The sequence below is a fragment of the Dioscorea cayenensis genome, chromosome 17 (genome assembly GCF_009730915.1).
Source record: "Dioscorea cayenensis subsp. rotundata cultivar TDr96_F1 chromosome 17, TDr96_F1_v2_PseudoChromosome.rev07_lg8_w22 25.fasta, whole genome shotgun sequence".
NCBI classification, from domain to species: Eukaryota; Viridiplantae; Streptophyta; class Magnoliopsida; order Dioscoreales; family Dioscoreaceae; genus Dioscorea; species Dioscorea cayenensis.
In genome coordinates this window covers 16,387,206-16,403,125 of record NC_052487.1, presented here as the reverse complement: position 1 = coordinate 16,403,125, position 15,920 = coordinate 16,387,206, and the positions used below count along the sequence as shown (strand labels likewise).

The window sequence follows — 15,920 nt, the reverse complement described above, 5'->3', positions numbered from 1 at the left end:
GGTTATATATGAAATAATGAAAAGATAAATAAACAAATAAATGAATGTTTGTGATGAGAAATGTGTGATGGAATGTCAAGGTTAGACCATTAGTGGTTGGATCAAGAGTAGTGAACATGTTCCCAAAAGGCACATTTCATGTTCCCCTTGTGGGACCTAAATTTCTAATCACAAAGCAACGAATAATGCACATAAGACCTCAATCAATTATTGGTAGTTTTCTTAATTACATTCATCTTATTGGATTTAGACAAAAATGAAATTAATATTTATTTAATAAACTTGTATATATAATTAATATTAAATTATTTATGGGAAAAAAAAAATTATATACATTCAAAATAGGGTTTCCAGGCCACTCATGATAAGAATTTGTATTCTTGATAAAGAGGTGGCTTTTCACTTGAATAATATTTTATACTGATTGTTTAATTATTTGTTACACCCTTGATTAGAAGGATCGGATACTTTGTTTAAAGCAAGTGAACATGGTTCACAAGTTATGTTGCTTTAGAATAAGCATTCCATCCATTTGGTCCTTTCTTTAATCATCTTATCTTGATAATGCAAACCATGTCAACTTGAGACATTTGTTCGTTGATGGGTCAACTTTAAAGTGATGAACGCACCGAGTGTTGTTTTAATAACTATTTATATCATTTTTTAAAAATAACAATGGACAGGTTCAATTCCCGTTGTCCACCCTTGATAATTCCTATTTAATGCGACAAAGAATAAAACTATGGCTATAAATTGTTTTACTTTTTCTAAGCACAAAGTAACACTAAGGTAGTGTTTGTTTGGGGTATAATATTACTTTCGGAATCTGGATCATGTAATATGATATTATTTTATTTAATTACTTTAAATTAGAATATCATATTTGTAAAATCTGATAACTTGGGTAATACTATTAATAATGTGATTACCAATTTAAGAGATTGTAATGTAATATTTCAAGCGGAATGTGAAATTTTTTCACTATTATACAATCAAATCCAATAAAATATTAAAAACATCAATTTTTTAAAAATTCAAAAAAAAAAATTTAAAAAAATCTTTTTTTCCTTTCACATATAACTTTTATATGAAAATATATTTATGAAATTATTTGTTTAGAGGTTAAACAAACATTTGAGATTCAATTTCTTTTCAATATTAAGTCGGAGATAAAAGTTTATATATAATTATTTTTATTTAATTAATATTTATAAAAGTTAAATGTTTTTAATTAAAAGTTATTTTGTAATAATAAAAAACAATTATTATTAAACAACTTTGATATTCACATCAAAATTTACGGACTTTTATATATTTAACACATGTTAGGTAAGAGTATTTTAATAAAAATATAATTGATAATATAAGATTCCCGGTAACCATGTTATATTCCAGGTATATTACTATCTCATCAACTAAACAAAAATTACACCCAATAATATAAGATTCCGTAAATCAAACGACCTCTAAGGATTATTAGTTTTTCCTACTAGAGATTTTTTTATCAGCTCTCTTGGGATGATTTTTAGAGTTATTAACTACTCTTACTATAAGCTATCATAGGGCGTATTTAAGATGAAATTATAATTATTTTTATTGATAATAAAATAAAGCTAAAAAAGTCCCTTATTTAGCTAACACTTAAATTTGGCTCTGCACAAATACTTTTGTTGATCACCCTAGTATTATTCATTTGTTCAACATCAAATGGACCTCTATTGATTTATTCTCTTTTGCAATCAGTTTCACTATAGCACCTAATACTCTTAATTGTCCATTTTTTTTCAATTATGATTTATTTCAGTTGTTTTTTTCCCATTTTTGGAATTTTATTACTTGTTTACATTTTTTTTTTGTGTATTTTTATTAAATTAATAATAAGTTGCTTTTCTCTCGTAATATTAGATTTTACCATTTTATTGTTTTTAACTGAGATGAATATGATTTGATTAATTTTAAACCTCAATTGTAAAACTATACATTAGTTTGAACATACATATTATTCCCTTATTAATTTAATCTTCTTTTAGTTTTATTTGAGATTGATGTGCAACTTGTGATGGAATATATTCCTAATTCAAGTGCACCTTACTTAGGGTCCATCAATAATATTTGTTGGGCGGTAGGTCGGGGTAGGAATAATTTGTGTTTGAGTTTTAAATTTGATTTTTATAAATACTTTAATTTTATCAAAGTTTGGTTCGTTAAATTATGTACAACCATCATCCTACTTATTATATTTCTAGTATTTTTATTAATTTACATTTGTAAACTTTAATAATTTTAAAATTATGAAAATTCAAAATTTACTAAATAGGGATTTTAGAAAAAGTGACGTGGGAAAATAACACTTTCTTGAACGTTAGAAGCTAATATTATTTTCAATACTTCTAATTTTTATTTTATAAAAAAAATAAAAAAATAATGAAGCTAGAAAAATAATAAAAAAACCAAATAACCAATAGGCCAATGATATTGACCCCATTAGAAATGTCGAATGTGAGACATTTAAAAAGTTTTAGAGTTCGAATTTCGTTAGATGCAAGAATTGTTAATGGATCTCTAATTACGAGTGTAAGCTTGCTATATAAAATTCATATCACTGGATGAGGGTGTGTGGGTTGGCTGATTTATAACACTTATCACTTATAAAAAAAAATAAACAACACAAAACCTTTTGAAATAATATAACCATTTTTAAATGCTCAATATTTTTTTTTTCTAATGTTTGTGTAGCAACGAGATATATTATCCACCACTAAATTTAGAGAAAATTTCCATTGCATGATATATATATATATATATATATATATATATATATATATATATATATATATATATATATATATATATATATATATATATATAATATTAGCAAAGCAACCAAATTTCGGTTTAGCCAATATTTTAAAATTCTTTTTATTTTGACAATATATTATTTTTTAAAGCCTAAATTATTTGTGGCCCCTAAATTATTATTTTTTAATCATTTATAATAATATAATGATAAATACGAAAAAAATCATCAAATTAAATTAATACAGTGATTTAAGTTGGACATTCCGTAAATTTAATAAATAAAAAACCAATTAATCGAAATAATTATAATTTGGTCTCCATAAACTAAAATTCAATCAAAATTTCTTCATTTTTTCCCAGATAATCCTAAAGCCAAACCCAAATTGTGAAGTTAAATTGTTTTTTCTTTCAAATATTTATGTATAAGATTATATTATATTAATATGCAATAAACTCCTGTTTTGACTTGAGCAATTGAATAAAAAAACAAAAATAGAAAAAAAAACCTTGGAAATTTGGGGAACAAGAAAGCTTTAAAAATCAAATAAATAAATAAATAAGTAAATCAATTAATAAATAAATAGAGAAATAAATAAATAAAAATAAATGTACAAAAACAGCTGTCATGCATACCTTTTGAACAGTGGTACCCTGGTGCGCTGAGTCTGAGCTGACTTGTTTCCTTGAAACTTGGGGACCAAGTAAGCCTCCAAAACACAAGAAAAAAGGAATCTTATAATCTATTTATATATATATATATATATATATATCTTAATCATGCCTTTTTGGAAAAGTAACCTTGATAAATAACTCTATTTAATTATTTCTTTTAATTTTCATAATTATTATTTCTTTCATTTCATTTGACTCGACTGAAAGAAAATTTTTGAAAATTTGAAAATTTCTTTTTTCATAATAATAAAATTTATTTTAATTTTTATCGTTATTTTTTTAAAAAAATTTCAAACTATAAATTAATTTTTACGATGGTGACAAGATCGAGGAGTAATAATAAATGGGTTGCATTTGGGGTGATTTGTTTATATTTTAAAAAAATTATAAATATTTTTAATAATTAATTTTTTGTTTAAGTGGGAACATGATAAGGGGATGAACTCATTATGTGTTCAATATGGAGTATCATGTAGAGTATGTTTCAAAGTTTAGATCTCATATATATTACTAATTACTAATCAATAGGTATACATAATTAATAAATATATTTTATATTTATTACTTCTGATATCTTATTTTATTGTTGTGATAATGAACTCATTCATTGTGTTGGAGCCAACTTGGAGGGTGGTTCATTGTCATCAAATAATGGAAAGGGTACAGGGCCCGGCGAGTGTTATTGTATCTAAAGTTAGATGTCTTGTGCTTGTGGACATAATAAACTCTTTTTATTCTAATTATTGTTAATTGGAAATTTGTTTCTAAATTCTAGAATTTATTTGACGAAAAAAATCTCATCAATCAATATAAATTACTTTGATGTGAAATTAAATATAATAATAACAATGGCAAAATAAATTAACTATTTAATAATGTAAATTAGGCTCAATTAATTGAATCATATATAATCATGAAAAATGTGCATCACACCCCTTTATTTAATTTATTTAATGATATTTTTAACTAATTTTCCTAAGTTCAAGCTAAGTCACAATGTTATTGTCAATTTTATTATTATTATTTTTTAATAAATGAAAACAAATCACGCATTAAAAACAGATATCTACATACAAGGAATTGAGCTTTCACAACGATTGTGCTCTCCATTTGTATTACCCCAAGATTTTAATCCAATTTTTTTCAACAAGACGAACATTTTATGTAAGAGGATCCAATACCAATAAACTAACCGGTTGTTGGTTTGATTATTAGTTTATAATAAATATAAAAAATATAAAAAATATAAAGTCAATTAAAAATTTAGGAGTAATTGATTGAACTCAAACCAAATCACATAATTTTAAAAATAATTTTCTCTAATAAAAAAATCTAAATATATATTAAAAATTTTAAAAAAAGACAAGAATATTAATTAATTTAATTTATTAGAATTTATTTCTTCCCAAATTCGTGGCGTTTTTCATATCATCAAAACTCAAGAAGGGTTAAGCCCAAATAAGCGGTTCAGTTTTCATCATGCTAACTTGGCTCAACCAGCTCCGCTAACTTGGTCCGTAACACCAGCCACTCAATTCACCTCAAGAGAAACGTGAACCCTTGGAAAACATACCCTTCTCCAACCAATCACCATTCACCACGTGGAACTCAAACATCCGGTCATCTCACCGGGAGTCACTGGATACTCACAGACAAGAACATCCAAACCTATCCTACACCACATATAGGAAACAAAACAAAAGTGAATGACGTCATTTACGTTTCACATTCCCATTGGTGGGGCAGTTTAAGAAAATTAGATCCTAAAGGACAACAGACCCGTAAAAGTTCTAGATTTTGGACAGTGTTCACCGGGACGGCGTTTCGGGATCATCGGACGGACAAGAAGCCATTGTTGTGGAGCGCGAAGCGGATGGAACCGTTGGATGGGCATTATTCTGATGACGTGGCGATTTATCAACCGTTCCTTTTCCCTCTTTTGTACCTCTATTGACTTCATAACTCGTAACCAAAAACCCATTGTTATTCCCACCCACCACTAAAAATTCCTCTTTTTTTTTGGTTCTCTCTTTTCTTCTCTCGCGCATTCTCCTCCTCTTCGTCGTCGGAATTCCGGCCGTTTTCCGGCGAGAAACGCTGTTCATCTCCTTGCGTGTGATCATTGGGAACGGGCTTCAGGTAGGGTTTTGAGTCTTCTTGGTTCTTCGAGCTGGAGGAGAGAGGAGCGGGGTTCTTTTGCGGTGATCTTTGGTGTGACTTCATGGCCGCTGAAATCCGTATCCTTTTAGCTGGAGGTGTTGTTTATTTGTGTTTTTTGGTTTTGGTTGTGGTCGATGATCTTGGGTGGTTTTTGCCATTGTTTTCTTGTGATTTACTCGATTTGTTTGAGTTCTTCTTTTTTACTTATTTGGGATCTGATTGATTGTGGATGGTTTTTGTTGAGTTCTTTGATGATTTCATGGATGGATCTGGGTGCGATTTGGAGGTTGGATTAGAAGTGTTTGGTTTTGTTTCTTTGATGGATCTTGATTGTGGAAGCCTCAGAGCTTGTTGTTTGTGTGATTTTGGGTTAAGTTTGAGGGGTTCGGGTAGGTATTTTGTGCAGCCTTTGGCTGGTGGTAGTGGAAATGCTTTCATGTTAAAAGTTTTCCATTTTTTCATCAACTTTTTTGATTTTAATCTGTTTGATAGTGTTGAATGGATCTAAAGTTACCTATTTGTGGTTTAAATGCTTGATCTTACTTTAGGATCAGTTTGATCTTGTTACTGAATCTTTTTCAATCTTTGATTGATATTGAGAACATTCGTTTGGGTAGCTTCTTTGATCCGGCAATTTCATGATTGCTGTGATATTGTAGTATAATTGGTGTTTTCAATCTCTTTTTGGTACAATCAGCCAAAAGCTTTTATTTGCTGTTTTCTCTGTGTGCCTTTATGTTTTTTTGGGGTCTTTGAGTATGTTTATTTGTGGAAATTTTGGTATTGTTATTTGTAGCCATGTCTCCTTAGTCTTTTAAAGATTGATCAGATCTGTGATCTGGGTAGCATGTTTGTTGTGGCTTGAGCATCAAGCTTGAAGATTGCTTTGTTCGATCCAAGGGAATATATTGTTTGCTTGATGACTAAGCAGTCAGTGTTGCTTGTTGATATGTATTTGAGCATAATGCTATTGGTAGCTAAGGCATAAAGCTAACTTTCGTACTTAGAAAAAAGAAAAAAATTTTGATCTGTGATTGCCTTAACCTTTGTTCTAATCCAGCTGTTGAAGAAAATCTGAAAATGGTTTCAGGTCCTAAAAGCAGTGATACCAATGCGGTATGTGGATTTTCTTGGTTTTAGTAGTGTTATATGTTCTTGATATCTTCTTCTTAATGCTTTTAGATTGCTTTTCCTCACCAGTTTTGTCTATGTGCCAATTATCCTTTTTGGCAGTTTGGTTCAAAAGATGGAAGTCCATCCGATGCAACATCATGCATCTCCTCTGTGGATGCCACAAGCAGCATCAAAGCTAGTGAGGTGGACCAAGAGGGGTCTCAAGCTTCTGAGAGCGTCTATTATCCTGTCAATGATTACTATGGTTACTACTACCCAGGTTTGGGTTGATGCTGGCTGGCCATTATTTCTTTGAATGCACTTTTATTATTGGCCGGGCTAATGATAACACTCTTAACAGGGTATACATTTGGGGAGTGGGATACCCCTAGTTATGCTATTGGGGCTGATGGTTCAGAAGTTCTTCATCCTGTAAGTTGTTCTGTCTGCAATTTGAGTAACCGGCTGTTATTGTCAGTTGTTTGTTATCTGCACCTTGGACACAAATCCATCAGTTTGGTATTTTGATAATTGGCTAAGAACTAGGTCCTTGGTTGGTTTTGTTTTAATTTCATTTGTTGGAGATGAAGGCCTTGATATGTTGATATGTTTGTTATTTAGACATTTCTTCTTTTCATATCTGTTGGTTAAAAATCTGTATTCTTCATTCTTATACTTTTGTACGTGCAGCCTTTGGCAGATGGCACTACTTCCAGTCATGAAGTAATACTTAGTCAGTTATGCATTTAGGTTATGAGATCGTAGCAGCTTAAGAATCTCTGATCGTTGATTGGCTATTCCATGTTTACATCTTTAGGAAGTAGATGTTTCAAATATCAATAATTGTTTCCTTTGATGATCTAGATTTTAGTAATTTCTTCGTTCTGTGTGACAATGACTTCAAGTTCTTGATGTACAATAATGTTAATTTTTCTGTCTTATTTTCAACTAAGAATGGGTGTACTTAAGCAACGTCGACCATCCATATGGGGATTTGGATGCAGGTGTTGAATATTTTACTTGTAGATGTTCTTTGTGTTGATGTTAATGACTAATTATATGTTCATATTTCATTTCAGGCTATTCAAACAGATAATGGATCATTTCTATATTATATTCCTGGTGCGCAACCAACCTATGCTCCATATTCATTCTTGCCAGGAGCTATGGTTGGTGTTGATGGACAATTTGTTGGTCAACAGCCATATTATCCAAGTCCTGTTTTTCCCCAGACCCGTTGTTTCTCCAGGGTATTTTCCTCAATCTGTTGCATATGGACCTGAATTTATCCCTGCATACTGGGATCCCTCCCTATATGTGGATGGGATCAGTGGAACTGGATTTGGATTAGATCCAGCAACATCTGCTCCTAAGCCAAAATTTGGCCATGCCTTTCCTCCTCCAAAGGCTTCGATCTCTGCAAAGTCAGCTGTTTCGGATATGAAAGGATCTCAAACATTGGATGCATCGCCACTACCTGCAGTTCATAGTCAATCTGTCAATTCTGTAAATAAGGTATTGCTATCTAGAAGTATATGGTAACTGACTTTTCCATATGTTTTTTGAATGTGTATTGTATAATCAGTTTAACATCTTCAATATATAATCATTTCCCATCAAAACTTATTCCTTAGGCAGCAGCTGCTCTATCCAAAGGTTTTCTTCCAATAAACAAGTTCTCTTCATACCCGAATCAAGGAAAAGGTGGTCTATTGCATGTCAAGGAAACTGGAAGAAATTGGGTTGGGACTGATAAGGTCAAGGTCCGGCACAGATTTGGGGCTGTTGACCTTGACACGCTGAATGAACAGAACCGGGGTCCAAGAACCAACGTAAGCAGGAGTTCGTTGATCTCTGATGTTGATCAACTTGGATCTTTGGCTTCTGAGGGAAATGAGAAAAAGCAATCTGGCATTTTCTGCTGTGAGGAAGGATGAATATAACCTTTCAGATTTTCCAACCAAATACGATCACGCTTTCTTTTTTGTCATAAAGTCATACAGTGAAGATGATATTCACAAAAGCATTAAATATAATGTTTGGGCAAGCACTCCTAACGGGAACAAGAGACTAGACAGTGCTTATCAAATTGCACAGGATAAAATGTCAGAGAAAGGAAGCAAGTGTCCTGTTTTCTTATTCTTCTCTGTAAGTTATCAAACTCCTGAAAGCACTTATCATTGTATTTGAATTACTGTCAGTTGTGCCATCAATACTGTCTACTTAAGTTGGATATTTGTTGGTTGGTACTTTACAAATATATGTTTGTCGGTTTTTGTCACCACACAACATTAGCATTAGATCTAAATATTTCTTCGCCTTTGTCTAAGAGTCTATTTTTATTCTCATATCTGTGTTTGTGCTTCAATGAAACTTGTGAACAGACAACTATTAGCTGCTGAAAAGTATCAAACCTATTGTGATTTTCTAAAATAGTATCATCTCATTTGGTGATTATCTCTATATCTATATTGTTTACTGTTTTGACCTGCAGAAGATTTGATATTTGAAGATTGAAGTTCATGAAACATGAGGGACCTGATTTAGATCTGGAATGAGAAAATTACTGCTCATGTTTTTCATTGATTGAATCACCTATAGTGACTAATGCTTATGGTTGCTTTTGTTTTAACTTCATGAAGCTTCTTAGATGAATTTAGTTATGTTTTTGTCATCATGGTGGAATTTGAAAGTTGTAAGCTTATTCAACTGTATACTTAAGTGAAAACACTGTTTTTTTATTTTAAATTCAAAATGTTTAGGAAGTGTTTTTAGTAGATATGTAAGGATTAAATACAAAATCAGTTAATTTGGCTGATATTTAAGTTCGTATATGCTGAAATGCGGGTTGTTGATTGGTACATCTGTTTAACAAATTTTCCCTGTTCAGGTTAATGCGAGTGGTCAATTCTGTGGTGTCGCTGAGATGATTGGGCGAGTTGATTTCAGCAAGAACATGGAATTTTGGCAACAAGATAAGTGGAGTGGTTTTTTCCCTGTTAAGTGGCACATTATAAAGGATGTCCCAAATCCACAATTTCGTCACATCATTTTGGAGAACAATGACAACAAGCCTGTTACAAACAGCAGAGATACCCAAGAGGTACCGTGCCTCATAACAATCATTTAGTATTCTTAGTGATCTTTTTGGAGCACAGCTTTCTTGTTGTCATAATATTTATAAACATAATGCGTTGCATGATTATATTTCCCCATTTAGCTTGTCTAGTATTATATATAAATTTACATGTCTCTGTAAAAATAAATTTATTATTTCTGGTGATTTGAGTATGAAACTATTCTTTTCTTGGTTTGGATTTTAGTTTAAGGCGATTATTGTGCCAAATTGTTTAAGATATTTTTAAATATATCTATACTTTACATGCTTTTTTTCTTTTTTGAAGAATCACCTGGTCTTCTTTGTTTGCAAGTAAATGTTGCTATTTCTTCCCCAAAGGTTTTGAATGCTGCTATTTGCTTAATCACTTCATCAAGCCGGGTTCCTTTTGAATATTATTCTCTATAGCTATCTTATAAGATTTGTATGGTTTTTTTCCCTCAATTTTTTTTCGATGAGATGATCTTTGTTATAATGTATGTACTCATCTTCCTTTTCATTAATTAAATTTTAAATGGATTTGTATTTCAGGTGAAATTTTCTCAGGGGACTGAGATGTTGAACATCTTCAAGAGCTATTCTTCCAAAACCTCCATATTGGATGACTTCGATTTTTATGAAAACAGACAGAGAGCAATGCAAGACAAGAAGATCCGACAACCTACACCAAATTTGGAACGTCTATCGGTAAGCTATCTGAAGTGGGGCTTTGGTTCTGACTTAGTCACATAGAATTATACTTGCTTATAGATGCCATAATATGACTATTCTTCTGGTTAACTATGTTTGAGACAATTAGCCCCCATTAACTTCTGAACAAAATAGATTTCTGGAACACATGTTAGCTTATACTACTTTATTTGATTAGCGACAAGTACCTTGTTTCTCCAGCTAAAAACTGATGAAGTGATCCAAGCGAAAAAGGCGAGTGAGACAAAGTTATCAGTATCTAGTCTTACGCTGAATGAGTTAGAACCCACCAAGAACGAGGAAGAGATATCTGCAAAGGAGTAAAACAAAATGTGAAATGCTACAAAGCCCAAAACTGGAAAGGGCTTGGGCATGTTGGGAACAAACCACTTTCATAAATTTGGCTTGTTTGCTGGTAACAGTCTGAATGGTTGGCTGAGAGCATTCTTGCGGGAAAAAAAACATTCAAGAGCGCTACAAGGAAACAGAATGACACAAGCCTCTTTTTTGTCCCCATGAGCAGTGTTCAACGATGACTGGGCTGATACGTTGAGGTTCCTTTCTGGTATCAAGCAGCTGGCTCTGCAGGTTGTTGATGGTGCTGGTGCTGCCAAGTGATTCTACTATGCATTTCTTTAGTTTTTTTCGTTCTTTTTTCTGCTGTTTTTGTGCAACTTTTCCCCTCTTTAAGGTTTTGGTGTTGGTCAGAAGAGAAGCCATTGAGATTGAGGATGGTGAACCACTGGTTCCTGATGTTCTGTTGTAGAGTTGCTGTCACTGGGCCTACCTACTGTAGCTTCCAAGTGTTTGTTGCTTGTAAAGTAGGAGAGTGCAGGGTAAACTGAACTAGTTCAAATGACAAGAAAAAAGAAAAAGGTGAAGATGGGAGATACTTTTTTCTTCTCCATTTTTCTTTTCCCAAGTGTCAAATGCTATGAAATTAAATCACTTTTGAAGGATGAATACATTGTTGATGAAGTTAATTGTTCTTATTGTCTCTCTTCAGAGTGAATCAGGAAGTTGCAAATTCTTGCTAGCTTACAGAAGCTGGTAGTCATGAATCAGCTTTGTTTGGAAGATTTGGAAATCTAATTTGAACCAGACTTTTTATTATGTTTCAGGGTTTTTTTAAAAATTCGTTATTTATTTATTTTTATTTTTATTTTTTAAATTGAAGTTTTAAGTCATTTATCAAAATAGCCCAATATTTTCTCAAAAGTTGGTAAGATGTTTACAGGAGGAATGATAGTTATATTTTGAGAAGGTGTAATACTATGTTTAGTCCTATTATTGTGAAAAAGGGTTTTTTTAATCTATTAATTTTTGTCCTTGTGGGATCTTAATCTCTTGTTTTTGGTATTATTCGTTTTGGTTTAAGATAATCTTTTTTTTTTTATGATTGTCAAATTTTCCATTCACGAGGCTGACGTGGCATTTTACATGATTAAAATAATAATAATAAATTATAGGAGACGCTAGCTTAGTGTGTGTTACTCTTCTAACTTTATTGTTAACAAATCGGATCTTGATCCGAAAGTAATGTTAACCTAATGCACATACATCTCTTAGCGTTGGGCATCTCTTTCACTGAGCCCTGCTAGCGGAGGAAGCTGTTGAGTGTCGACATCAATTGAACACATGTGCTTTCATGTCGCAATTTAGCAATTATTGAGGTTGCCAAGAACCACAATCCTGAGCAATGACAAACATTCCCCTCTGGGAATGTTTTTTTTTTTAATTGAGTTTTGTTTGTTAATGTATGATACTAATCAATGTAAAATTGTAAATACATCAAGTATTTTAGTTGAAAAGGTAGTGGTCAATAAATTGATTTTGATTGTTGACACACTTCTGATATAGTGGGATCCATGCTATGAAAGAAATCAGATCAATAACACATGTATAGCAGGATTATTTAGGTAGTGTTTCGGATAGTGGGATATAATATTTCATGGATGTGAGATATCCATGGATGAGAATATCCAGGGACGGAACCAGGACTTATTCATAGGGGTGGTTGAGGGTAAAATGTCAAAAAACTATTTCAGTCAACAAAACAATTGTATTTGATACAAAATAATACAATATTGTGACATTTAATTAAATCAATTACAAAAAAACATAAAACGTTTATCTACGCACGCTTGAGCTAAAACTGTCATCTGTGCGACGCATGCTACTTAAAGAAGGTAACTGAATACGACGAGTTTGCATTTTTCAAAAACATTGTAGAATCGCCTCATTGTCAATAGTTGCAAAAACTCTTTCTCAATATAGATAATCATGCATTTTGCTATATAGATTTAACATTAAACATTATTTAATTATACATATATACATTATAAATTTATGATACATATCAATATTTGATATTTGATATTTTTAACATTTTAACTCATTAAGGCATTTAATCGAACACATTGTAGGCATATTTATAAAAATGAAGTTTATCATACATGTTTCTATTTAATTCACCCATAAATTCAATTAATAAAATTTTTTTATAATTTTTAAATTTATTTAAATGTTAATTTATATTTTAGTTTATAAAAATTAAGTGTCAAACTATAATTTTTAAAAAATTCTACTAATAATATAATTTTATATATTATATAAATTAATTGGTTTTTTAAAGTAATTTATAACATATCCATAGATTAAATAATAATTTTTGTAAATATTTTTAAAAATATTATTATATTTTAGACTATAGCTATTAATATGTAAAAAAATGATTCGTTTTTAAATAAAAATAAAAACCTAAAAAAATATTTAAAAAAATGAAAATAAAAATAAAAAATTCTATGAAGATATAGTGATAAAGAGAGATATTTAAAAAAATAAAAAAAATCTTTGAAGAATTAAAGATAGAGGGGGAGAGAGATTTAAAAAAATAAAAATAAAAAAAATCTATGAAGATATATATATATATATATATATATATATAGAGAGAGAGAGAGAGAGAGAACGGGGCCTAACACACACACGAGTCTGTTGTAAACTGATTGAAAGTGTGATAGTGGAAGAGTGCTCAATGCTTTGCCAGTGATTTATCTTTAGATGTTATGTTTTGATGTGTTTTAATGTACTATAATATATTTGTTTATGTTTAGTTTATAGAGTAAAGTTAGTGTGTCTTGGGATTCCGCACGTGGTTGGTGAAAATGTTTGAAAAGTTGGTGTCCTAGTATTAATGGTTTAGAATGCTTTTGAGAAAAGTAAGATGAATGAAAAACTAGTTGAGAAGCTGTTCATCTTCTTCCTCTTGTAACTCTCTTCTTTCTGAAGTTTACAGATATTCTTGGATCTCAGCAACGAGTCATCATGACTCATGACTGTCCGTTTGTTTGAGCTATTGGCCGAGGAGCGGAGCTGCGGAGGTCAGGAAGAGGGGCTGCTGACGGGCCGGGGGCTGATTTTGTGTTTTCCGGCCAAGCAAAGAAGAACTCCGGTGCCGAGGGGACCGAAGCCCTGCTAGCCCCTTTGGTTCCGTCCCTGGGAATATCCATGTTTAAGTGTTTGGAAGGAGGGATTTAATAGTAAGGATAAAAGATTGTTTGGTGTTTGGTTAGAGGGATAAGGATATGTAAAGTTTTGGATATCCATTTTTAAGTAAGTATTTGATTTAAATAACGGATATTAATAGATAAATTTTTTATTTATTTAGCATGAAATATTTTTAATGGATTATTAATGAATAACATAATAAACGGAAACTATTATGAATAACCAGGAACTACAGCTGAATAACCATAAATTATTATGAATAACTAGAAGGTTAAAAACTAAGAATGTATTGTCAAATTATCATTAAAAAAATATTTTTAAATTGTTTAATTTAATTTAATTAATGGATGATTTTTTTAATTTATATAAATTTAAATTTTTAGGAAATATTTGATTTTTTAAATAACGGATAATTAATGGATATATATTTTATTTATTTAACTTAAATTATTTTAATGGATTATTAATAAATAATATATTTATTTATTATTTAACTTAAATTTTTGAGTTGAATATACTTAATTTAAAATATTAAGAGAGATGAAGAGGGATGAGAGAAAGAGAGAGAAAGGGATGAAATGGTGGGATGAGTGGCATCCCATCAGATTGGTGGGACGCCACTCATCCCATTTTCAGGGATGAGGGCCATCCCCATCCAGCCCCATCCAGAAAACCAAACACATGGATGGGGCTGAGCTGTAGCCTTGGATATCCCATCCCTATCCTGGGATATCCAGGGCATCAAACACTACCTTAGTTGTGGAAAAAAATCATGGTTAGTAAACTATACATTAACAAGACCTAATGAAGAAACATTCATACAGTCAACAAAATCCTATTGATAGACATATTCATAACTGATCATAATTCTAATTCTGCAGTATGCTATCTGCAATTTCATTAGTAATGTTAATATTAAATACACAAAAAGGGAAACAAGAAATCCTCAAAATTGTTGCATATTTTTAGCAAATGTAAACATAGTTGTTTTGTTCACATGCCAGTTTTATGGTTTCACATGCTAAGGGCGTGTTGGGTTCGAAAGTGTTCCATCGAAGTGTCCGAAGTCCAGAAGTGGCACTTCAGTGGAAGTAAAGAGTTCAGGTGAAGTCCCTAGTTTAGTGTGGTTGGTTGCAATGGGAAGTGTAAAAATAGTGACCAGTTCTTGTGTTTGGACAATGGAAGTGAAAGTCAGGAACTGGTCACTTTGGGAGTTCATGGTGTTTGGTTTGCACAAAAGTGGAGATCCAATCAACACTTTAGTATATGGTGAGCTTACCCCTTCATGTATATTGGAAGAATGTGTTAGAGTTGAATCTTTTATTTTTATTTTTTTTTATTTTTTGGTTTTGTTTAGTTGGTTGGTTTTTTATTTAAATTTCGACATTAATTTCAATTTTAAACTTAATTTTATAATTGTATTTATTTTTTATTTTTTTTTTAATTTTGGTTTGTTTATTGGTTTTCTATTTAAATTTTGTCATAGATTTGAATTTTAAACTTAATTTTGTCATTGTTTTCAATTTTTAATTTTTGGTTTTGTTTGTGTTGTTGGTTTTCTATTTAAATTTTGTCATTGATTTAAATTTAAACTTAATTTTGTAATTGTTTTTTAATTTTTTTTATTTTTCAATTTTGTTTGTTTGTAGTTGCTTCACTGCATAATCATCGCCAGACACAAATGTAAAAGGTTGCACTGTGAAATAGATACAACTTGGATATTTCATTGAAAAATAACATTGATGGAGTTCTTACGTACATGATCAGCTATAACAATATACAACCATGCCACTTCCTAGTTAGCAGTTTCTGAAAAACTTGAGAAAATAAACAAAAAATCAAAACCATCCCAACATAAATA

The 15,920-nt window shown here is 31.0% G+C and overlaps 1 protein-coding gene across 1 annotated transcript; it reads left to right on the top strand.

Annotated features, from left to right (window-relative positions):
* Positions 1-5,437: 5,437 nt before the first annotated feature.
* LOC120280312 (YTH domain-containing protein ECT4-like) lies at positions 5,438-11,427 on the top strand. Its single transcript, XM_039287101.1, is given in 11 exon segments — positions 5,438-5,708; positions 6,692-6,747; positions 6,865-7,024; positions 7,106-7,176; positions 7,824-7,985; positions 7,987-8,259; positions 8,379-8,653; positions 8,655-8,892; positions 9,635-9,847; positions 10,394-10,549; positions 10,754-11,427. Coding segments are annotated over 11 exon segments (1,743 nt in total). The 5' UTR covers positions 5,438-5,692; the 3' UTR covers positions 10,877-11,427.
* The last annotated feature ends 4,493 nt before the right edge of the window (positions 11,428-15,920 follow it).